This window comes from Corythoichthys intestinalis, chromosome 5, assembly GCF_030265065.1.
Source record: "Corythoichthys intestinalis isolate RoL2023-P3 chromosome 5, ASM3026506v1, whole genome shotgun sequence".
Classification (NCBI taxonomy): Eukaryota; Metazoa; Chordata; class Actinopteri; order Syngnathiformes; family Syngnathidae; genus Corythoichthys; species Corythoichthys intestinalis.
This window is the reverse complement of record NC_080399.1, coordinates 31,793,834-31,819,635: the sequence shown is the minus strand read 5'-3', so window position 1 is coordinate 31,819,635 and position 25,802 is coordinate 31,793,834. Positions and strand designations below refer to the sequence as shown.

The window sequence follows — 25,802 nt, the reverse complement described above, 5'->3', positions numbered from 1 at the left end:
GCGTGGCAGATTAAAAGACTAATTTCTAGTCATCTGCGCTTTGCTAAATTGTTGTATATAGTCGAATCGTCTCAAAATATGATTTTTAATTCACATAATAATGCTATTTAAGACTTTTTTTCTCCTGTCATACGCACTTTAAATCATGTGTGAAAGGAGGGAGAAATGAAAAACAAGCTGGATAGCAGCTCTCAAGGACCAGGGTCGCAGACCCCTGGTCTAGTGAATGACAAACTACGTCATCACCCCGAGCGTCCATTGCGCGGATAAAACATGGCGCCCTCCGTAGGTCAAAGCATGTACAAAATATTGTAGATTATCAAAAAGACAACAATTGTGGCTTATTAGAGCCTACAAGGCTTTAAGTCTGAGGTTCCCTTTAAATAATCATTTTTGGGCTAAACTTGTCAGACATTTTTATTGATAAACGTGCCCTCTAAATAAAATAGTGTTGTCTGTCAGGTAATAATGTGCAAAAACGACTCTTCCTTTCCAACTTGAAATCTTTAATAAGTCAACAGAAAATGTCCACTTGAGATACAGAATTCCACTCCTATATGCCCACTGGAGCCTCCCATTAGTAAATATGAATAATACTATTGTCTTGCATTGAAATACTGTTTGTTCTTTGGTTCAATATTGAGCACCTTCTTCTTCTTTGTAGGCAAAATAGACTTTGACAGGACCAACGCTCGTCTTGACCGTTTCGGCAGCACCCACAACCATCCAGCAACCAATTCCGTAGGCTAAACAGGGAATACCTGCAAGACATAGCTTACTGATGTAGTATTTGAAAAGGAAAATTGACATGAATTATTGAGTAATAATTTTACATACAGACCTAGATTGATAACTTTGAGCATGGTGAAAAACCTGTCTTCGAAGTCCAGGTTCTGCGGGGGCGCTTTGGTGCAATGGTACTTTATAAAAGGGAAGCAGCCTGTTCTTAGAATGTGGTAGTTGGAACCCTGAACACTCCAGTTGAAGTTGGAAAGTCCAAACTGATCATTGTGGACTGCAGAGTATCGGACGCAGTAAGAGGTCCACGGTGGAAGTTTTCGCTGAACTAGATGACAGGTGAGCACCTCCGAGGCGGCGGGAAGAGTCACAGATTTGCCCAAAGTGCTCGGGAAAAACGCGATTTTTACCAAGACGTGGTGCACTTTTCTCAAGAGCTCCTTCATAACTCGTACTCATGTGATACTTTAAATCTTACCAAAGGAACCTGAAGATGATGTTCATGACTAGCGGGTTAAATGGGCTACTGCCTCTTTAAAAACTAAAGGACGCTAGTTAGCTCAGCTAACGTTAGCAAACATGATCCTTTTGTCACTGACAAAAAAGGACGCAAGCACCTTTGAAAAACATTCCATCTACAGAGGCATCAGCTTGAATTAGGCAACCGTACTAATATATAATACACGTTTTTCAATGAAATGCAACAAACATTACAGCTGACCTGAATTATCGGTTACATACCGGTGAGTAGGTGCTTTCAATAAAGTTGACCGGCTGGAAACAAATGAGGCGGAAACTCCCACTGTGGAACATAGCAACATTAAAATGAATGAAATATAATATAAAATATCTATAAATGCAAAAACTGAGTAAATCTGTTTATTTTATTTTATTATTTGTAAAACTGTTTTTTGGTGAATAAAGCTTACATGCAAAAATATAAATAATAATAATAATAATTCTAAACATAGAAATTCGGAAACAATTATCCTTCTATAATCCTGAAACTTTTAACATTTCAATTTTTTATATGGAGAAATGGCTTTCAAATTTTTAAATTGAATTATTCCGAAACCTTTTTACAATATTCAAATTAATTGCAATGCATTTTTATATACAGTGGGGCAAATAAGTATTTAGTCTACCACCAATTGTGCAAGTTCTCCTACTTGAAAAGATTAGAGAGGCCTGTAATTGTCAACATGGGTAAAACTCAAATATGGAGAGGAGAAAGAATACTGAATTGCATCCGAAGGACTCAAATCCTGCACTGCCAGACGCGTCCCCCTGCTGAAGCCAGTACACAGAGTCCTGGCCCGTCTGCGGCTCGCTAGAGAGCATTTGGATGATCCAGAAGAGGAAGGGGAGAATGTGCTATGGTCATATGAAACCAAAATAGAACTTTTTGGTAGAAACACAGGTTCTCGTGTTTGGAGGAGAAAGAATACTAAATTGCATCCGAAGAACACCATACCCACTGTGAAGCATGGAGGTGGAAACATCATGCTTTGGGGCTGTTTTTCTGCAAAGGGATCAGGACGACTGATCTGTGTAAAGGAAAGAATGAATGGGGCCATGTATCGAGAGATTTTGAGTGAAAATCTCCTTCCATCAGGAAGGGCATTGAAGATGAGACGTGGCTGGGTCTTTCAGCATGACAATGATCCCAAACACACAGCCAGGGCAACAAAGGAGTGGCTTTGTAAGAAGCATTTCAAGGTCCTGGAGTGGCCTAGCCAGTCTCCAGATCTCAACCCCGTAGAAAATCTGTGGAGGGAGTTGAAAGTCCGTGTTGCCCAACGACAGCCCCAAAACATCACTGCTCTAGAGGAGATCTGCATAGAGGAATGGGCCAAAATAACAGCAACAGTGTGTGAAAAGCTTGTGAAGAGTTACAGAAAATGTTTGGCCTCCGTTATTGCCAACAAAGGGTACATAACAAAGTATTGAGATGAACTTTTGGTATTGACCAAATACTTATTTTCCACCATGATTTGCAAATAAATTCTTTAAAAATCAAACAATGTGATTTTCTGTTTTTTTTTCCACATTCTGTCTCTCATGTTTGAGGTTTACCCATGTTGACAATTACAGGCCTCTGTAATATTTTCAAGTGGGAGAACTTGCACAATTAGTGGTTGACTAAATGCTTATTTGCCCCACTGTACCACCCCCCCCCCTCACACACACACACACACACACACACACACACACAAACAAAATTAAAGGCCCAGATTTACAATTATTTAAATGGGTATGTTTAACAAAATTAATCTCCATCCATTATAAAAACAAAGACAACAACAACAAAAAAATTCGTAATAAGTACAGGTACATGGCAAAATCTGAGCTCCTTCTGAAGGAAAAATCCAGGTTGGATTATAAATCACTTTAATATACATAGTATATAGTTTTAATTTTGGCAGTCATTCCCACTGCTTGTCTCCCAGAATGTGAAACTTCCATGGAGTACATAAATGTGAAGGTCGTTAGGCCATTTACAAGAAATCTTAAAATTGGTTTCTCCCTTCATTTTCGAAGATGATATTCCTGATGAATGACAGATGACAGATAGCGGGCAAAGGTCATCAGGGCTCCCTTGAGATCAACTGAGACACTTCTCTTATAGTACAAATAAGTAAATAATAAATAGAAATAAGGTTTACTAATTATTTCCATGTCGTTATTTTAGAAAAACTAAGCATCTTTATTTGAGATATGCAGTTAAATGAAAGTTTGCATGCATATTCCATCTTGTGACGAATGCAGGTGAGCAGTTTATTTACAAAACTATATGCAGCATACAAACAAAAGACAAATCAAATGGGTTAAGCAACCACAAATAATATCGTAATCTACAAAAGTATATTTCTCCACTCTGATCCTTTTTAGTTTGATTACTTTTAATGGCAAACAAATGAAGACCCCAAAGTAAACTGAAATTGGAATGAAACAAGTTACTCGATAGTGAGATATCCACACACGTATCTGATTTGCGCAAAGGATCACATTTCTCATGTGTGAATTAGTAAATAAGACATAGGTGGTTGTACTCCACAGATATGTCCTCAGGGTCATTGCTGAGTTTGAAGAGAGTGTATGATTAGTGAACATGATGAGTGTCGGGCCACATGTGGTAAATTGTTGGCCCTTTCTTAATTAAAAGCTGGGAGGAACAATTAATGTTTCAAAGATGCCAAATGGGTTTATTTGTATGACGCCAATCAAAGAGAGTAGCTAAGTAGTTCAGCTAGGGTTTGCATTCAGGTTGACATTTTCCAAAAAGCAGAGCTGAATGTGCAGCGACATAAATGAATAGACTGATTACTTAAAACTGAAGGCTCAAGAGGACAAACGTGTTCCAGGTTCTCAAGCACATCTGGTAGACAAAAAGAGTAGGCCTAAGCCTGGGTAAGCACAGGAGATAGAAGCCAATAACTCGCCATGCTGCATGTGTGGCTCCTCTTGTCAACCACACAACAATAAAAGTGTCCAACAGGGACTTAATTGTGTTTGTAATATGCAGGCCCCTAATGATGGCTACCGTTAAAGCCATTAACCACGGTGGTGGCTCAACTGCTGGTCTGAGGCACCAGGCCACCAACTAAATGAATGTTTGATAAAATAATATAACTAGCAGATTAACAAGCATAAACTCGGGCATACTGCTAATAAAAGACATCTATTGTTTAAAGGCCTGGCACCAGGTTGATGAGGTGTTCAGGCATGCATAAGCATGCATAATGAAACTAGTATGAATTATTAATGTGTTGATTATTTAGACTCATCTATCAAAATGATAATGAAGTCAGCACCTAAACACCAATTGAGCTCTTTGCGTAATTACAGTATTTACTTGTAGTTAACGAAAATAGAAAGCAAAACACTGATCTATCTTTGTGATTACTGTGGCACTTATTAGTTTGTTATTCTCCAAAGTCTCAGCCTGTAATTGTTCACTAGTTTATTACATTTTGAGGTGGGATATGCAACACATTATGTATTTTTAAATCAAAGTTAGCGCCTTGATTTTATACTTTACCAGGCTCTGTTGTAGTGAACCTTCCTAGCGAACCTAAGTAACCTTTTATCTAAAATACTCCTAAATCAGCAAAATCTTGACTTGAATCTACCTTTAAATGATGAAACAGTTTTAAAACTTTCACATGTCAAAAGTAGACAGAAGGGAAGTAATGCAAAAACGGGAGCAATTTTAACAACTTTAACGGTTGATTCACTACATTAAATGACTTTCCAACATAGCAAAGGTTACTGTTTTTTGAACATGAAAGGTAACACCAGTTACTTTGCCAAGTAACTAATTACTTTTACATTCAGTAAACTGAGTTACTAATTCAATTACTTTTGTAACTGTAATTAATTACTTTCTTAAAAGTAAGATTAACAACACTGGTCATAAAGATGGAGTCTGCAGAATGAAAAGTGACGAAAGCGGAGATTTCATTCTGCCAATTTGTTGCCGAACACAATTTGCCCTTAACTATTGCTGATCACTTCTCAGAATTAGCAAAAGAAATGTTCCCTGACTTAAAGATTGCATCGGTAAGTTAATTTTATCAAGTGACCTTTTTAATTTATAAATGGACACACTAACAAACTACCTTCAAGTCTAACTGAATTGCAGGCTGAAGTGCCGCGAAGTGCAGCCAGCAAAAGACATGATTGAAATTGCCAAAAGTGCTACATACAATTATAGCAAAAGTCACTGTTAAATTTTAGTAATCATGATGTAGCTGAAGATATTGATTGTTCTTTGATTTCACCAGGTTATATTTGACAATATTACCGATAAATTCATATTATTTTAAAAATTGAGTTTTATTTTTGTTTCATATTGCACGCTATATAAAACGTAAGATTAGTCACCATTTGTAAGGGCATACGCCACTATTTGTAAGATTGCCATTGGCTTCGGGTTGATAGGTATGCATTTTTCCCAAAAAGTTACTCGAATAAATGTAACGCGTTACTACCCACCTCTGATTCCTATAAAGAATTCGTGGCTGGACTTGAAAAGGGCTGCTTATGGTAGGCACTATATACTCATATGAAACACGTTTTTTACCCTTGTGTTAAAAAGAAGAAAAAATTACCGTACATAGTTTGGTGAACTAAATTGAAAATGACAATATTTATAACATTCATATCAACGTACCTCAAAGTATTTAGGAGAACATAATTAGGACAGATGCGAAAAAAACTAGTGTCACGTATTTGCTTTTTTTCAGTAAGTTATAACAATTTTATTCTTAAGGTTAAGTCAGTCATTGACGGCCTCTCCCAGTTCAAATGGATTGGACGTTATCGCCATCAATGGCACTGAAAAATTATCATTAACTGTCAGCTCTAAAAAATCACCTCTTTAAGTCCTTCCAAAGTCATCCAAATTAAGCAGATGAAGGCTCGACAGATATGGGTTATTCTTGTGGAATGACAACCTCCTTCACTGTATGTATATGTGATTGTGGAGATATTTTGCCATGAGCTAGTTTTTCCAGTCTCATGTCTGATGTGAAGTTCCCATTCATATGTATGCTTGTATGGTTAATGGCATCATTAGAGGCATATTAAGGGGTCAGATATGGTCATAGTCTCCTACTTAAACAGGGCTAGTTTTACCAATAATATCCTAATAGCTATGGCCTCCCTCTAAACGCGGCAAATAAATCACCACTGAAGGAGTTGTTAATAACTAAATGGCAGTCAGCTGCCTCCTTTTGCTGTTCCTATTTATCAAAGTAAACATTCCTGCCAGAAAATGCAAATGGCTGCCTGTCAGAACTCCAAAGTCTCTTGGTTCCGGCCACTTCATCTTCACCATTACATGATGGCCTGACCATGTATAATTCTCCAATATGTTCTACTTGGTATAATCGTTATGCGGTCAAATGATGATGGATATATCAGCTGGAGGCAGCACTTACTGATCTTCATTTAAGTTTCCTATTGTTTATTTTTATAGTGATTTAATAGCCCTAATATTTTTGGTCATGTAATTGATGGCTGCGTATACAGAACGTAAGTGGAAATGATTTCAGACTTTCAGCACACTTAACCGTTGACCACTGTTTCAATACATTAATCTGATACCCGAGAGACAGCAGAACTCTACAGTGCACGGTCACTCCACTCACTAAAAATCTACTTCTAATGTCCTATTGTTGCTCTGCACAAAGCCGTGGGAATTATAAGTCTGGATTGTACCTGTGTTCTATTGCCTTGGATTTTCATTAAAAAGCCTGATGCTCCAGCTGAGGCTCCCTCGCTCCACAATGTGAAGAATGACTGTGCAAGGGCAAACATATGTGACCTGCTTCTTCCCATCAAATAAAGTATGCAGCTTTCAGCAACAGGTTTGAATCTAAATTGATGTTTAAACCCAGACAGGTTTGCCCATGTGGCTTCGTGCCCAATTCACAAAGATGTGTCTTTAATACAGCTGCCTCCAATGTGTCATGTACTGTTCATGGCCTGCCTCTTAATTATGCTCTCAGTAAATCCTATTCTAATACTGAACACTAAAATTGAAGTTTGATTTCAATAGTTACATTATGTTCATTGCCGTGCCGTTGGATTACATCCAGAGAAAGGACGGAACGGTAAATTGCATAGATGGTAGAAGGTACAGTGCAACATAAATGTGTATTGTGTATCAATTGCTGCCTTTTTATTACCAACAGGTTAAATTATGGTTTCAATTAGATCAGTTTTGTGTGTAAGCAAACATTTTCCAAAGGTGTTTGTGGAGATTTACAGTCAGTTCATTGTAATCACCAAAGATTGACTCGACAACCGGATTGTTCTTGTTCGTAGAATCCAATCCACATGGCTTCTTCTGTACCAATAAGGTGTGAATTCCTTCTATTCATGCCACAGTGGGTGTTTTAAATAGCGTGTGGGTGCTGTGGCAATATATACAGTGGGGCGAATAAGTATTTAGTCAACCACCAATTGTGCAAGTTCTCCTACTTGAAAAGATTAGACAGGCCTGTAATTGTCAACATGGGTAAACCTCAACCATGAGAGACAGAATTTGGAGAAAAAAAACAGAAAATCGCGTTGCTAGATTTTTAAAGGATTTATTTCCAAGTTAGAGTGGAAAATAAGTATTTGGTGACCTACAAACAAGCAAGATTTCTGGCTGTCAAAGAGGTCTAATTTCTTCTAACGAGGCTCCACTCTTTACCTGTATTAATGGCACCTGTTTTAACTCATTATCGGTATAAAAGACACCTGTCCACAACTCTCAGTCAGTCACACTCCAAACTCCACTATGGTCAAGACCAAAGAGCTGTTGAAAGACACCAGAGACAAAATTGTAGACCTGCACCAGGCTGGAAAGACTGAATCTGCAATAGGTAAAACGCTTGATGTAAAGAACTCAACTGTGGGAGCAATTATTAGAAAATGGAAGACATACAAGACCATTGATAATCTCCCTCGATCTGGGGTTCCATGCAAGATCTCACCCTGTGGCATCAAAATGATAACAAGAACGGTTCCAGAACCACACGGGGGAACAACTAACTGACCTACAGAGAGCTGGGACCACAGTAACAAAGGCTACTATCAATAACACAATGCACCGCCAGGGACTCAAATCCTGCACTGCCAGACGTGTCCCCTGCTGAAGCCAGTACACAGAGTCCTGGCCCGTCTGCGGCTCGCTAGAGAGCATTTGGATGATCCAGAAGAGGACTGGGAGAATGTGATATGATCAGATGAAACCAAAATACAACTTTTTGGTAGAAACACAGGTTCTCGTGTTTGGAGGAGAAAGAATACTAAATTGCATCCGAAGAACACCATACCCCCTGTGGAGCATGGGGGTGGAAACCTCATGCTTTGGGGCTGTTTTTCTGCAAAGGGACCAGGACGACTGATCTGTGTAAAGGAAAGAAAGAATGGGACCATGTATCGAGAAATTTTGAGTGAAAATCTCCTTCCATCAGGAAGGGCATTGAAGATGAGACGTGGCTGGGTCTTTCAGCATGACAATGATCCCAAACACACAGCCAAGGCAAGAAAGGAGTGGCTTCGTAAGAAGCATTTCAAGGTCCCGGAGTGGCCTTGCCAGTCTCCAGATCTCAACCCCATAGAAAATCTGTGGAGGAAGTTGAAAGTCCGTGTTGCCCAACGACAGCCCCAAAACATCACTGCTCTAGAGGAAATCTGCATGGAGGAATGGGCCAAAATACCAGCAACAGTGTGTGAAAAGCTTGTGAAGAGTTACAGAAAACATTTGGCCTCCGTTATTGCTAACAAAGGGTACATAACAAAGTATTGAGATGAACTTTTGGTATTGACCAAATACTTATTTTACACCATGATATGCAAATAAATTCTTTAAAAATCAAACAATGTGATTTTCTGTTTTTTTTTCACATTCTGTCTCTCGTGGTTGAGGTTTACCCATGTTGACAATTACAGGCCTCTCTAATATTTTCAAGTGGGAGAACTTGCACAATTAGTAGTTGACTAAATACTTATTTGCCCCACTGTATGTTTACCAATGTGAGGACATTATTATAGGTCGACAATAGTTGATGCCACAATACAGTACTCCTACTCTGAATAAACCTGGTATAGTCAGACATACATGGCACATTTCACAGAAATTTGGTCATTGTTGCCCGCAAAAGGAATGCTCCTTCATATTAAGATCCAAATGAATTGCTGACGCTGGACCTGAAGGAGCTGCCTGGCAAGGCTGTGCCCAGAGCCTGTGCAGTGGGTGCTGAGTCCCTCCAATAATTCATCGGGTTTGAAAATCAATTGGTATGGTGTGTTTTGATGCTATCATTCTTAGAGTCCTTTCAAATTGGTGATGTGTTGTGAGATTTTCCCAGTGAAAAATATCTTAGCTCAGTAAAGGTTGGAAATAATAAATTACTAATTCTACTACAAAAATGGTATCTAATAAATTCTACCTTCAAATATAAAATTGGGCATGGTTACCCTCATGAAAGCATTTTTCATGGAGCTCCTTTTCCATCGGATTTCATTAGTATGTGTTGCTCGGAAGTGCTCAGCTTTTATTGACTACCCTTATTTTAAAAGCAGAAAACAGGTCATGTAAGGCAGAAAACAGGTCATGTAGCGAAGGAATGTAGAAACTTTTTTTTTTCAATCATTGTTTAATGTACTTTATCTAATCATTGTTTTAACCACTTGGTGTGTCATCATCTATTCAATTAGATGCTATCCTCTTGTGGCACGCATTCACTTTACCTGTACTGAGTTACACGTAAGCACGAACTGCATGCGAGAAATTGAACAAGAAATGTTACATTGTAAGATTTTGACATTTCAATAAGTGATACAACTCTTGATTTGGATTGTCTTTGAAGACGAAAAAAATTGATTTTCTCTTTTACAGATACTTTTATTTTCTTAACGAACATGAGAAGACGACTTACAATTCAGGAACAAAAAGAAAGCAATGATCGCCTATGATAAATACATTTGTTAAGGGAAAAAAAATAATTTAAAGCTGGCCTGCCAGGGCAAACGTCCCGAGAGCCCCACACAGGTGCCCTCAAGTAGATCTGCCCCAAACCTTCGAGATCATACAGTTAATTTTGTCGTTATACCAGGAGGGAGGCTAAAACCATCCTCTTCATGGAAAAACACTAAGCTGAATTAGAGAACCTGAGAAGATGCTGAGAGCTGTGAATCTTATCCAGTACAAAATGATATAAAAATAAATGTATCATGTACAAAGAACAAACATATGGGAGCAAATATCTCTATACCCTTGAAATGACTGAAAAATGCTCCGGCTTTGCACAATCACCAGTCTTGGAATTAGATTGTACTTAAAACCCATTGTAACAATATACTGAGAATTATTAAAATAAATGTAATTGTAATTATAAGTAATGGGTAATAATCAGGGGTAAAAGTGGGCTGGAACGGTCCAGTACACCATTCCGGTCAAAGATTCGGGGCTGGAACAGTGCGGAACGGTGCTTTGATCCCGAAAATATGACCATAACTGTTAAAACCCCATGTTAAAAAAAAACCTGCTGGGCTCCCACACATGCATCTCTAAGAAAAAAACAATCTACTAACGGCAGATGTAGGGGCAGTTTACATGGTGACTCTGCGACACGAAGACGCAATGACTGAGTAGCGGACTTGCCTCGTTTGCATATGGTGTCGGCGAGGACGGAAGGCGAAGGCGAAAAATTCTGAATCCTGCCTCCAAAGTGGAAGAATTCAATCGCGGGGGCTGGCTCCGCATGCATATCAAAAGCTCCTGCTGCGCGGGATCCGCGCCGATAACGTCAGAACTCGAACACGTCACATTGGGTGTGCGCAGCAGTGCTATTAAACATTAAAAACAGCAAATGGTGGAACGTCGGCTTTAATTGACTGTTTTAATAATATTTTTAAATTTAAATATGTTGACTGTTTCCATTTTTGTGCTTTTTTGGACAAAAGAAAATGCCATTGCATGGAGTGGGCGGGCATGTTGTCTTCTGGGTTGAGGAGGTCAAAGGGCATCATTCGCTGTCGCCTTGTAAATCTGCACTGCCCCCTAGGGCCTGGCATGAATATTACATCATTTTCAAGCGAAATTGCGACATTGTTCGAATGGAGACGGAACCATATAAATGCAAATTTTAATTTTTTTGTCTTCTCGGAGAGTCACTATGTAAACTGCCCCTTACACACACAACTGTTAACAACAACACAATTAAGTGTTTCTGTAGCGTCATTGGTTTCCACCAATATTTATTATTTATGTATTCAACGGTGCTGTGCCCAGCGCCTCTGTCTCTCAATTGGAGTCTGAAGAGTTGCGTGGATGCGCGCATGCGCGCAGCAAACCACCCTGGACTCAGTTGTCCGTTCAATTGGCTGACATACTGACATATGATCAGCATGGATAGTTAGCTCTGATTTGTTCAAATGTCCATGTTTTCTGGAACAATTTTTTAAAAATTGTTGAATTAATGTGATAAAAAAGGGCAATGCAGTGTAAGGTTGAGCAGATCTTTAAGAGGAAACGAAGGCTGTATAGGCTTATTTTATTTGCTGTGATGGGGAGGTTCAGAACTTCTTACACCTTGACCCCTTCAGGCCCGCTTTTTTTCTTCTGGGCAAAAAAAAAGTGTGCCATATTTCATGCTTTCATTGGTTATTTTTAATGTTAATGTTATTATGTTTTTAATGAGAAATTAGCACTTTACGTTAACCTTTTTAAAGTTGCGTTTGGTCAGCCATTTTCAAAGTGCCAAAAATAGCAAAGAGGGCGTGCAAAGCCTCATGTTTTAATTTCGATGGGTAAAGTTTCATCCAATCATCTCCCAGAAGTGGCATTAGCAACTAAAGTAGTGTATTTATTGGTTTAGAAATGGGGAATGCATCTTATCCATCACAAGCATGCTTATGTCTGAAAGGAATAATGTGCACGTTTGGACTTATTTTTGTTAATTTACGGTAGGCTACTTATTTATTTCCTTATAATTTCAAAAAGTAAATGATTGCGTTATCTTCAAAATATAGTTCATTATTATATTCATGTCATAATGTAAGTCATTTGTACTTTGTGTACACTGTGTTTTCGGTATAACTGTGCCGCCAAAAGAAGTTTTCTTAGCATTTTGGTGGTTTGAGGAAGTATGACACACACAAAAAAAAAGAAAAGGACTTCGTGGTGACGTTTATGTCTTGGAGTTCTGGCAAGAAATTCTAGCCACTTTCACCCATGGTAATAATACCAACTGCAAAGTAGCGCTGTATTTTCAAGTAAAAATAGTTGCTTTTGACTAAATATAAATTACAATACCCAAAGCATTTTTCCCAATGTGTACTGTACACTTTTCTATTAAGGAGGTTTAGAGCCTTAATGGTCAGACAATATATACAAAGTATTTCATTTAACAACTGACAGATCAATAGACAGCACATCCATACACTGGGAGCATAGGTTAAACCATCATAAACCAGCACATTTCCAGCATCATAAATCAAGCAGCTACCAGCAAACGTCATCCTGATAAATGAGATCAGGTTTCTGTGGCAAAACAATTTGCAGTCGGCCACAGCAAATAACCAGTCAAGGGTTAACCAATGACAGCAGATACTGGAGTGCATCACTTAAAAATGACCTATAGTCTAAAAGATGGGGGGGCTCTAAACATCTCACCATTTTAAGGTTAAAGGGCACGCCTTAAATGGTAGAATCAGTGTATCGACACAATAAAACCTGACAGTTTATTAGAGGGTGATGTGACACATTTGCTCCCTGTGCCCACTGTTTGCCTTGCCTCCTCTCCACTTCCCGAGGGGGCTGTAAGAGAGGCCCCTATCTGCTCAAATGCATCCCTGATCTTGCTTAAACATTGATCTGCTTTCACAATATAGTCAAATGGAGCAATTTGACACCACATGTTGCAACGCTCTAAACCGCATCCATCACAGCAACCTCCTTGTACGCAGTCATCTTCTGACCCATTTTACAGTATACCGGTATGTACTGAGTGTCTTAATGCAAATCTTTTCTTTGGTGTCGTGCTTAATCGTATCGTTCAGTATACTCACTTGAATGTAAAATAACAATATAGCATAATAACATGGCTTGGTCAGACACTGCTTACGTCATTGGCAGCCAGTGATGGCGCTAGATGTCCAATCCATCTGAAGTGGACTATTTGTAGACCGTGACATCGCCCTCGTAACGCGGAAGTGGGACATTATTGACACATCCTCGCATACAATCAATGTTATTTCTGCTTGTTTTCTATGGTAATCTTTCAAAAAATAACATTTCGATCGAACATTGCGACTAAGGAACTTGTAGAAACGACTCTAGACATTACGACATATGAAGGATGTTTTCTTTATATGTTTCCCGAAACCAGAAACTCTGAGGAAAAAAATATGAAGAATGGGTCAACTTGTGCGTATGTCCAACAGACCAGTTTAACGCCAGCAAGGTGAAATCATTCACCTTCATATGCAGTAAACATTTTGTTGGGGGGCATGGACCTACAGAAAGCAATCCCCAAGTGACTAAAAGCTCTGGAACCGAAGGTGGAGAGACGGACACAGGGGACGGCAAGGTGGAGGATACAGGAAGAGTGAAGTGAACGGGGAGGACAGTTAATACAAAGGGGATTGCGAAGGTAGGGAGACATAAAATTATATGGCCTCCTACCGAGTTACTTGTAGGCGGTACTACTGCTTTGACTAACATTTACATATCACAACAGTCATGTAGGCCTATTTTTCTAAAATACGGATATTCAAATAAATTAGCCCTGTTTTAGCAAGCTTTACCTTTTCTGTTGTAAAGAAACAACCTTAGTAAAGGGGAAGTGTATATAATTTACTGAAAAATAATGAAAAAATTAAAAGTGTTCGTTGTCAGACAATGAGTAGCATTTGCGATCGCTACACAAAAATAGCAATGTAAATTATCCCCCAGAACGGTCAGAGACGTAAGACAACCAGAAGATGTAATATAAAAGAAAGACACAGCATATGGTGGTAAAGGATAGATTGTTGAAACAGGAGAATGTCAATATCAGTGGCGTATAGCAATGCACACAAGAAAAAGGTGATGATAAAAAAGCTAACTCGGGATCAGCTCGTCTCTTTTTCAGCCCTCGACACTCAAACCATCTATTTAACAGAACATTAGTACTTCTTCTAGTTCTTCCACATCTTTACCAGTGAATTTGGCACCAGGGACATCGTTTTTGGACAGAATTGGTAGATTTAGCTCAGTAAACATCTCATACGTACACTATTTCCATGCTTTTACTATTGGGGACAAACGGGAGGTTGATCCACTTGGCCGCAATGCTAACTTCTGTCAGGGAAGCTCAAGTTTGAACTCCAAGACAAGTGTTACCTCGATAGCGATTAGAGAAATGAATACGACCCCAACCATGGATTGCTTTGCTTCGAAGGCAAAACAAGGAACAAGAGCTCTCGGGTACAAAATGATGTGACTCAGCCAGGAGCTGTGATCACCCATAAGTACAAAGAAGTACAATAGAGGCTGGACATTTATACTCTTGAAAGGGCGGTGCCGAAGCCCACCGTGAAACGAAACTTACTAAGAAACGAAACTCATCATCTTACAAACCTGGGTATTTTTCCACACAAAAACATCTTTGAGCTGAGACCTTGAGCACTGGTCCTGGCTGGTAGAGAGTGAGTCAGATCTGATAAGGGGGTCCACAGACACCCATTGTATTCATTCAGGGCATATTGGAAAACACAGGAACATAACAGTCCATATTTGGGCATATTGTGATACAGTCTACAAGGGCTATGGGAAGGCACACTCAAAAAGGTTAATATAACAATGATGCTCTATGCTACAATGTTCTCATGCAAGCATAACAAAAGCATACAAAATATGATGTATAATGGTTGTGTTATAAGCATGAATAAAATTCTCTCACAACCTCATAAATATTAAGGAGCAATAGTGACATGTTGATTGCGGGACGCCATTGCTGCCACTCTCCCGCTTCAAATGGATTGGACGTCTACTAGTGATAAACTCATTGAAATTCACAACTGAGGGATGATTGGACACCATACGATTGAACATCAATCAGTCTTGGGAAAGGCGACAAATCATCCTTTTCTGACGGCCATCTTCGGTAAATCAACTAGCAGTTGGAAACTAGATCTTGAAGAGTATGTATTGCGCAGCATCGGCACGTTAATTCTTTCTAATCCCTGACACCATTTTAGTGCAGTTATCAATACCGATACGTGCCACACTAATTACGTGGAACGGTCTGCTCCAAAGACAAGTAGCCGCATGCTGGCTTGTATTGACAGTTTTCTCCACTATTCCAGATTCCAAAAAATGAAATTTTGTGTTTTTTCAATTTATTAAACAAGATTCCACTTGGAATGCACATGACATCGGTGTTGTCTGTCCCTTCAATTTTTATTCATTGGAACAAAATATAAAGTTCTGTTTTATGATCACTCTTCAAGTGCAAATGTCCTTGTGCTATCCGGATGACTTGGGTAACTTCTCGTTATCCTTGAGACCTTTGGTGGCGGTTTCAATTTCTGCGTGGGATGCCTGATGGACCAAGTGGGAGGGGTCAGTCTGTGAGTGACAGCCTATTATCAGAAGGCCTCCGGAGTGTAATGGCTTTAAAGTCACAAGCACAGAGACAGCACCTGCCCTCAATAACAATGCTATCTGCGCTGGGCGGCTGATGAATACTGAAGCTAAGCCCATCTATCCGGGGATCAATCAGGACCGCGACTGGGATCGATAGCACTCTTGTTTCTGTAACTAGGAGGTGCCATAATGGTTTTGCCACTTAATTATGTTGTCAATTTTTAACTTTGGTTTTAGGTGTCTCTTAAACAGTTTGGGAGCACAAGAGCACGCTTTGATTTGACAATGGGCGAACTCACGGCTAAATGGTCGGCCAGCTTTTGTTAGTTGGTAAGACATTTCATTTAATTAGAAATAGCGACTGAGCTGAGAAATGCTGTTACAAGAGGAACTGACAAAGGGAAAGATGATTGCATTTGCACTGAGAGGGTTGGAAGTGAATGATCGGGTTTTAGCAGGGATCTGCATTCAAGGGGACGCAGAGCCTCACCAGTCAGTCATGAAAAAATATAAAAATGTAATTACAATATATTGAACATTTGATTTTTTTGTAATTTGGTATGTATTCATAAACAGTTTTCCATTTGAAACTGTGAACTAATGCGCTGTCCTCTTCGTTCTTGAACTTTTTTGCATTTTATTGACAATCGTTCAAAATGGAAGATCACATTCCCGATTTGAATATATTCGCAAATCTGGATTTTCAATCAAAGCAAGAGGTTTTTAATAAAGGAAGGCTAAAACCGGGGCTGCGAGGTGTGCTTTAAAACTAATGGGGAAAAAAAACGTCACTCGCTCTTTTCAAGCGGTACACACGAAAAACAACCTGACTTTTATGCTTCCCCTCTCTTGTTTTCAACGGGTGGCAGTGTCTGGAGACAAAATTGGATATTGCGATATGAAGAATTTGCTTAGAAGCCTATATAAGCAGGAATAATCAGCCACTCACATTAAAAGTCAGCACTGAAAACTTAGTCTTTTTCAGCATTATAAAATAAATAAATAAATAAATAAAAAATAAATAAAAACATCCAGTTGGAAGAGGAGCTAGTCAAGGGTGGCTTTCATCCCAAGCAATGATGATTGAGACAGACTTTTAAAACTGAAGGACAACAAGGTGGACCTCTTCAAAAAAGTCATAGACATTTACTGTGTTCAGAAGGATCGTCGCATGGATTTCATGTAGCTAAAAGGTAAAGGTAACACCATAAAGTTATTTATTTTGGCTTGAAATAAGTTAAATCAGAATTATATATACCGTATATTCAGGGCCCGAGCACACCCTGGCACGAGGCCCCTATTGATTAATGCAAAGGATTATTATTATTATTTCTTCATGGCAAATGAAAATGGCCAATTTGGAGGCCTGAACATGCCCAAAAACCCACCAAAATTTGCTTTGCGTAAATTTCGATAATTTTGCAATGTTGCGGAAAAAAATGTATCAAAATGGCTCAGTGGCGACCCCTTGAATTTTTCAAAAAGGCCTCGCCTATAAGGTTTTTCAACCATGACGACCCTTTATTCGCCATTAAAAGAAAGATTTTTTCATGGACTTAGGCAGCTTATAAAGCCATGAAATTTGGCACACTTGGTCAAATTGGCCCAATTAGAGGATTCATTTTGGTTTTGAATAAGGGCGTGGCTGCACAGCTCAGTAGCGCCTACTTTTTTGTAGGACCCTCTTCAATAAGTGTTTTTTTTCTCCTAAGTGTGGGAATGTATTTCTTATCCCCCCCAAAAAGAGGTGACTTTCAAGCATGTTAGGTCCTTATGAGATGATTGGAGGGGGACGATCTGCCACCACCTGGACCTGCGTGCCGTCCGAATTGGGTGACGTCCGAGTTTCGCCAAACTGCGAGGGTCTGTTCAGTCCTACTTGCAGGCCTAGTTGAATTTGTGTTTGTAAATCTGACTGGAAGTCAGTGCCTCACTTGTCATGAACCTCACAGCACGTCATTGCGTTTTAGTGCAATGTCGTCGATAGATGTCCAGTACATTTCGACTGGGAGAGGTTTGCAGCGAATGATCTCGCAGTCAAAACAGATTGGGCGTCTGTCGCCGTCAGTGGCACTGAAACATGATTATTCACCGCGAGCCTTTCATTGATCCAACCCAAGTGTTATTTGTGTTTTGAGTGGTTTCTGTCTGGCTTCACAGGAGATAATGCTGTTGATATTCCAGTCATGTAAGAGCCATCATCATATTCAAGTACTGTAAGAGAAGAGGTCAAATGCTGCACAGTGATTCCCCCTGTACAAACCATAAAGCACACAATGGTGCGGCAAAAAGTGTAAGGGAACTGTTGTCATTTGCTACGGTAGAGCAAGCTCACCCCAGGAGTTTGCCTATGCAGTTGGGCCAAACAGCAGGCCAAAAGACAAAAAGAGAGTGAGCGAGATGCTTTTGCAATAAATTCTGCAGTCTTAAACTGCGTAGAGTAGCCGCTGATGGGATTCCGACTTTGCTTGGTTTCCACAAAGCGCCCCGCAATCTGGCTATAAATAAAACAGATGTTTCCCTTCTTTCTTGATTGCCACTCAGTTTCTCGATCGCACCGTGGAACAACAGTGCTGGAGAAATAGCGCAAGTCTTAAAAGTAGTGCTGGGTTTAGTTTGTTTTGTTTATTTATTTTAATTTATTGTACGCTCTCGTGATGTGATGCATGTCAAGTACAGTCCCTGACAAAAGTCTTGTCGCTTATCCATTTTGTAGAAACAATTGCTAATAACCTAACTTTTAATAATTCAATTGGTTTCAGAAATGGCTCATATGAAAGCTAAGACCCTCCCAAATGATGTTGAATGTACAAAAATATATTTGTTTCACTGAAAAAAGATTCATCATTTAATGAAGACATAAAGGTCAAATTTTGGCAAGACAAAAATTTTGTCGCCTACAGAAAGTTTGCCTGGCACGGCCAGACTGTTCTCCCTGTATTTTTCAAACACTGAGAGAAAAGTCTGGGAACCAGCCCATTGTCGGCCTCTCGAGCAGGTACAAAGTCAATCGACAAATCAGATTCGTTTATTTGCATGCCGTGTTCTTAACGAGCAACGTCACTCTTGCGCGTCGGAAATCGTCTCCACAACAACACAAATGGTGAACAGGAGAGCCGAGAATATGTTCCAATCCACGGTAAAATCAGTTTTAAATTACCAAAAACACATCAACACGAGTCATTGACAACAGTCTGTCTCGCGCTAGCCATGTTGAATAAACTCCGCTCTCTTCGTATGTTTACTTCCGCGCGCAAGTCCCTTGTCCTGCCCTCATCGTTTTACTAACGTCACGTCTGCCCGTCGCTGATTGGTCCACTCCGCTGTCTGTTTGCTGTGGCTTGCTCTGCCCTGGAAATTGTATTCGCTGAATGGTGGCCAGACTCAATAGCTGGAACAGCGGTAAGTCTGGTGTACCAGGCAAACACAAAGTAGTGTGAAAATTGAACAAAAAATGTACTTCAAATACAAAAATATGTTGCATAACAAAAGCGAATGAAGTAGTGGTGCTGTGAGATCCAAATTTAATATTTGGTATGACTTCCATGGGCTTGAAGGACTGCATCCATGCGGTTCGGCAAGGATTCATACACTTCATCAGGAACATCAAAGACAGCAGTCTTGCATACCTCCCAGAGTTCATCAACATTCTTGGGTGTCGTCTTCCATGCTTCCTCTTTCATCCTGTTCATGTCTGGTGACTGGACTGGCCAGTCCTTGAGGATCTTGATCTTCTTTGCCTTGAGGAACTCTGAGGTAGAGATCGAAGTATGCGATGGAGCACCATCCTGCTGCAGAGTTTGTCCCTTTTTATGGTTAGGAATATAGAGGCAGCTAAGATATGTTGATATTTCAGACTATTTATTCATCCACCCTGCAGATCTCTCGCACACCCCCATACTGGATGTAACCCCAGACCATGATTTTGCCACCACCAAACTTCACTGTTTTGTGGCAAAAGGTGGATTTTTCAGATGAATCTTCCATTGAATTACACCACAGTTGCCGCAAATATTGCAGGAGACCTACTGGAGCCCGCATGGATCCGAGATTTACTCAGAAAACAGTGAAGTTTGGTGGTGGCCAAATCATGGTCTGGACTTTTGCCAGGACTGTACATAATATAGAATATTTTAGCAGATTTGGGGCAAAAATTGAAGACACACCCATTATTTTAAGATAGACGTTATTGGAAAAGAGAAGAAAATGAATTAGAATTTTTATTTAAATATGTACCCAATTGAATTTCGCTAATTTGGTATATAATGCATTGGGAATTTGCATTGGGAAATTGGGTAAAATGTCAAAATGATAAGTGAAAAATAACAAAATTCATATTTTTTTCAAAATGAAATAAAACATAAAACGATGGATATTTTCACTGTCAGATCAAAAGCATGGATTACTTTTCTTTTTTTCTTTTTTTTTTTTTTTTAAAGGAAACCTCAGACTTAAAGACCAATAGGATCTATTAAGCTACACTTGTTCTTTTTTATCAATATATGTTATTACAAACACATAAAATATTGGCATTGGTTTAAAAATCGCTAACAATTAATACATGTTTTGACCTATGGATGGCGCCATTTTTTATGCTCGCAATGGAGGCTCGGGGTGATGACGTAGATTGTCACGGTCACGACATGAACACTAACGGGTAACTCCAATTCCTTCTATGTGACGAGATGTTCAACACATCGGCACATCAGTTCAAAGCAGCGAGTACTTACTATTTGTGTTTTTATTGAGTCATGTGTTACCTTTTCATTGCCCCGAAATACTTTTTGCATGTGTTTCCCTTCTCATACTTTTAAGCATTGTGTTTTCTTGTCGTAGTTTAAAGCAGATTGTTGACCACATTAGTCACGTAGCATATTTAAGCCATCCTTATTTGATATTACTCCTTTTAAGTATTTTCTTAAAGCATTTTTAGTATATTCTTTCTGTATGCGTCCAAACAAAAGCTGAAAGCGCACGGTAGTACTTTGGGTGTCAAATTCGCCTCTTGTGGATGTTTCGCCTTTGTAGCAAATTTTAGCAGAACACCAGTTTTTTTTTTTTTTCCTACTTTCATCTCATCTCATCCTGTCTTTCATGTTCATTTTGTTTTGCTGCTCGTTTTGTGAAATATCGACAGTGCTGTCATGTTTATTAATGTTCCTCTCGGGTTCAAATTGAAAGGGTTGAACAGATGACATGTTTATGTCGCTAGAGTCATACTCTGGAAGCCCAGCATCGTAACCACCCTGCAACGTCAACAAAAACGTCAACTTACTAGTTAATAATTTTACAAATTTTATAAAAACGAAAACATCAAGAGGGGTTTCAATATCAAATTATTTTAACTCATAGTAACGTTTATCTTTTAAGAACTAAAAATAAACTGGAATAATGTGATGCCTCTAATTTACTACAAATTTAAGTTTTGCTTTTGTCTGAGATAGTTTTGCTTTCACTTCAGCAGCAGTTTGAAGGTTTGGTTGCAGCATTGATGGGTAGCTGGAACCCTTCGCATTTCACAAGAGTCCAGTTCCAGGTGAAAGGGGCGGGGGGCAATCTCCTTAGCAGATGTTGCCACAACCATGCTTTTCCGTGCAGTTTGTGCCAAACATTGCTTTTCGAATTATGGCTAAAAAGTTCAAAATTGGTTTAAATGGGCTGAAAGACATTTTCTCACGTGTATTCGGAAGAGGTCAACTCTAGATTTTGTACTAAACTGTCTTTTCATAAATTTTGGAGTGGTGTTCAATTATGCTAGTCATTTGTGTGCTATATTTTCTCCACTCGATGACAATCTTCACTTCCATTCTGTATCTCATCTTTCATAATGTATTAAGAATCTGCAAAAAAATATTTTGTTTTTTTCTTTAATGCCTGCAATATGAAGCAATTGTCGATCACAAAATTTGAAAAATAAGGTCTGACTGAAACCTTTTTTTAAAATTGGTAAAAAAGAAAAAAAAATCATATGTCTAATAAGCGCTCTAATATCTATAACCCTTGCTAAATCCTGTTTTTTTTTTTTTCCCTCATGAAACCTGCAGAAGCATGAGTTGACTTGCATCCATTATGTCTTTTTGAGAAAAGACATTTCAAAATTCTGAATTAGTCTCAAAATCATGAAATTCTAAGTGTATCAAATGTGATACATTTGGCAAGAAGGGGTTAGGTCACTGTTAGAATAGGTTTTGAAATGCTTACTCTTGAAATGTAATGATAAAAACCTGGTGTTTTAGCTGTGGTGTGTAGACTTTATTTGGATGTGTTCCAAAAGTGAGCAAGATCCAAAATGTTTCACTTGAAGTGATTAAAAAAATAACGTCTTTGATAGACTTAGACAACCTCTTTTTGACTTTTCCTTTTTATAGTGGCAATGCTTTTCAAATTACAAGCCTAACCAAAATAAGGTATTGTTTAAGATTTGTTTGTGACAAAAAAAGAAGGCCTCCATCTGTTGATGCTATTAGGTGTAATTTTTACCCTCTTGTGCCTAATGATCCATATGCAAGCTGTGAGAGTGCTTAAGAGTGTATGGCCCCCTTCAGGCATTGCATGGCTGCAGATCTACATGTCTTTAACCTCTTTGTGTGTGTAAAAGCTCAAACAGGCCCCGGGGCTTTTCGGAAGGCTCAAACATCAAGCCCGAGGCTGTGGGGCACCCCCCCTCCTGCTGTACCTCTTCATCCTTTTCCCTCCTCTTCCTCTTGGTTGCACCTTTATAGGCGTTGTTGTGCAGAGCTACAGGGGAAAGGATTTTTTGGTTTATTCTAAAAGCTTACATTTTCTTAGCAAGAGTCAGCTTCCTCATGCTTTGCTTCAATAAGTAACATGTAAACTAATGTGTCTCTGTAAGCTTATGCAAATAATGTTCCCCCTAAAGAAATTTGCCTTCTCACGGAATGTATTTGTTTAATATGCAATTTAATTATCTCTTTTTAATGAACAATATTTTGGAAAAATCCAAATTTCGAATTTTAAATATTCATTTGAAATCATTTGTTTTTCATGAAAAATGTATCACTATTATTTTATGAGACTAATAATTGTCTTTCCCTAATAATGAATATGTTCAGAATCTGTGTTATTATGTCTGTTTGGGCTGAGTGCCCAGCTAATGAGAGTTGTATCTCAAAATAAACAGCAACACATTCATCTACACTTTATACTGTGAACAGATCAAATATTCATGCTTGTTTGTTTGAACCTTTATAATCTTCCCACTCATACCAAATTGCGATCCAGAATATTAACTGGCAGAAGAGCAGAAGGCCATCGTAAAGCATTAAAGCGATTAATGTATTTTATGGGAAAACAATGTCACCGTGATAAAAAAGATTCAGGCAATGCGGAACGCAGGATGTGGGCTTTGCTTTGATTAAAAGAGCGAGGTTTAGAATAAAGGCCAGTTTAAGTGTTGTGTCCATATGGCCCCAAGGCCCCGAGGCTGTGGGCCTACACTTGGGGGGCCTCGGCACTCTTCCCTCTCCATGGGACCCCAGCTGGTGAAACAAACCCCATTTACGCCGCCGCAATGCCTCTGCCGCCATTATGTACCTTGGCGGCGGCTCGGCCTCTCTCTACCATAATTAACAACTCCGATGCCACAACAATTACATCCCCGTGCCGCACATACGCCATGAATGAGGAGACGAGCTATTAGGAACAAAATCTGAGAACAAGAATTTGGAGATGAATGCTCCTCCTTTCAAAAGGAATAAAAAAAAAAGTCAAATGGTTGCGCTTCAAGCTCACAGTCATTAGGCTGTAAATAGTTTACACAAAGCTCCCCGTTAAATGGCAAAAGGCGGTAATTAACACGTGACAGAAAATCAAAGGCTATTTGTAAGCATATGAGACATAAGAGCCAGCGGCTTCTGCACAGCTTACAACTGTAGTGAATGAATAGTTTAGAAATCATTAAACACGCTTTATTTGTTTGGACTGGCTTTGTGTTTAACTTGCTATGGAAAACAAATCGTAATGTTTTTGTTTTTTTTCTACAATTACAATAAAGTTTTAGACCTCCATGCGCTAACATAGCCATGCAAATTATTACTGACGAGTAGACCTACAAGCAAAAGAATTGTAATGCCCTTCGAACTCTATTGCAACCTACTCTGTTGCATTTAACAGCCAAAGTAAATCCAGTATACTTTTGAGCTCCCTAATCCTGACAATGAGTACCACCGGCATTTCAATATCCAGCTGTTCTCGTAATGTCATATGCTGTTTATCTACTTGCTAATATGTTAACTTTAAGTAGCTCAACCCTCATTGATGCAGGGGTAAAAAAAATGCACTACACTGTTATTCATTAAAACCAAAATCTCAAAAAGCCTCTCACTAAAAAATAAAGTTAAATTACACCTTGATGATAGTGCATGCCGCACTTTATACTATTCCCTGGTGCTCAGGTGTGAAAGTGGGCGGGAACGGTCAGGAACGCAGTTCCGGTATAAGATTCAGGGCTGGAACGCAGTTCCGGTATAAGATTCAGGGCCGGAAAGTTGTTCCAGTATATGGGGTTTTGATTCCGAAAATATGAAAGCAATTGTCAAAATGTAAAAAAAAAAATTAAAAAATACATAGCTGCTACAAATGCATTTCCTCTCCAAGAAGAAAATAATCTACAGCAATCACATTTATATACACAAGTGTTAACAACAAGCATAATAAAGTGCTTGTGTAGCGCAAACCGTTTCCACCGATATTTATAATCTATTTTATTCCATGGACGGCATGGAGGCTTCCCCAGCTGCTGCAGTTATCTGAGTTTGACGATGACGAGTCACGTTAATGTGCGAATGCATGCAGCAAAGCAAAACGCCTGCACACATTTATCGGTTCAATTGGCTGACATACTAACATGTAATCACCAGAGATAGTTAGCTCTGATTGGTTCAAATGTGCATGTTTTCTGAAACAGCAAAAAAAAAAAAAAAAAAAGGCCAATGCAACAGAAAATGGATCAAATCTGTTAATATGCGCTTTGGACTTATATTCGTTCATTTATGTTAGGCTACTTATTCCTTTCCTTTTGATTTAAAAAAGTCCATTTTTGCGCGATCTTCAAAATATATTCCATAGTCATTTGTACTTATTTTTCTGAATGTATGTTACTTATATCTTTATTATTAAAAAAACACAACAAAATTAAATGTTTACATTATCTTCAATTTTAATATACATCTTATGTTCTTAAGTAGTTCAAATTGAGATTTGGCATTTAGTATGTGAGGAAATGAGGGAATATAAAAATTAGGAGATGGAGGCTGGGGTTATAGTTGTTTTCGTTAACTTTTATTTTGCAAATCATTGAAAAAATATAATTTTGAATGAAAATCAGTTTTTGTATATGTTATAGAAATAACTGACCAAAAAGAGTTTTCTTTGCATTTCAGTAGCTCTACCCCAAAATAAATAAATAAATGAGGGCTGTCAAAATTATCGCGTTAACACGCGGTAATTCATTTTTTAAATTAATAACGTTAAAATATTTGACGCAATTAACGCACATGTCCCGCTCAGACAGTGTTCTGCCTTTTGGTAAGTTTACAGCAAGGCTTTTTGTGCTGTCTAACAGCGAACTCTTGTGGTCGCTTTGCGACATGGTTTATTTTTTTCTTGCCAGTTCAGTATGGCTGCATGACGTCTCGGGCTGACGCCTACGTTGTAATGTTGCGCTTATATGATCCTTGGACAAGATTTGTCCGTAAGTATGGTTGTTGTAAAGAATGTACATATTATGTTAGTAAGCGAAATGTTCTATTTTTTGTATGAGACGCTTTTTGTTTATGTTTAGTGAACCTGTATAGCGTGCTAAGCTAACGTTGTTGCTAATGCAATGCTTGTGTACTTTTATTTTTGTAGTTTTATGACGGTCTAAAGAGGACAATGGTTTGAGGCTATTTTATTAATAAATCAGATGAAA

At 38.8% G+C, this 25,802-nt stretch overlaps 1 protein-coding gene and 1 long non-coding RNA gene across 3 annotated transcripts in view; one reads left to right on the top strand and one right to left on the bottom strand.

Annotated features, from left to right (window-relative positions):
* Positions 1 to 480: 480 nt before the first annotated feature.
* Positions 481 to 1,498, bottom strand: c5h15orf61 (chromosome 5 C15orf61 homolog). The gene is made up of 2 exons (XM_057835743.1): positions 842 to 1,498; positions 481 to 761 (listed from the first exon to the last, which is right to left on the bottom strand). The coding sequence occupies exons 1-2, from the start codon at positions 1,182 to 1,184 to the stop codon at positions 634 to 636; spliced, it is 471 nt and encodes a 156-aa protein (XP_057691726.1). The 5' UTR covers positions 1,185 to 1,498; the 3' UTR covers positions 481 to 633.
* LOC130915733 (uncharacterized) overlaps positions 895 to 25,802 on the top strand; it is a 42,739-nt gene continuing 17,831 nt past the window's right edge. The window contains exon 1 of one of the 2 annotated variants that reach the window (XR_009063130.1): positions 895 to 1,077. This is a non-coding gene — a long non-coding RNA (uncharacterized LOC130915733). Of the gene's footprint in view, positions 1,078 to 20,515; positions 20,594 to 25,802 lie in introns of those variants that run through there. The other variant, XR_009063131.1, reaches the window with a different exon arrangement.

Bases quoted from the DNA above. Each gene is read 5' to 3' on its own strand.
- c5h15orf61 (XM_057835743.1), bottom strand. From the start codon at position 1,184: ATGAAGGAGCTCTTGAGAAAAGTGCACCACGTCTTGGTAAAAATCGCG. The intron at 762-841 runs GTCTGTATGTAA...TATGTCTTGCAG, and splicing joins GCTCAAAGTTATCAATCTAG to GTATTCCCTGTTTAGCCTAC.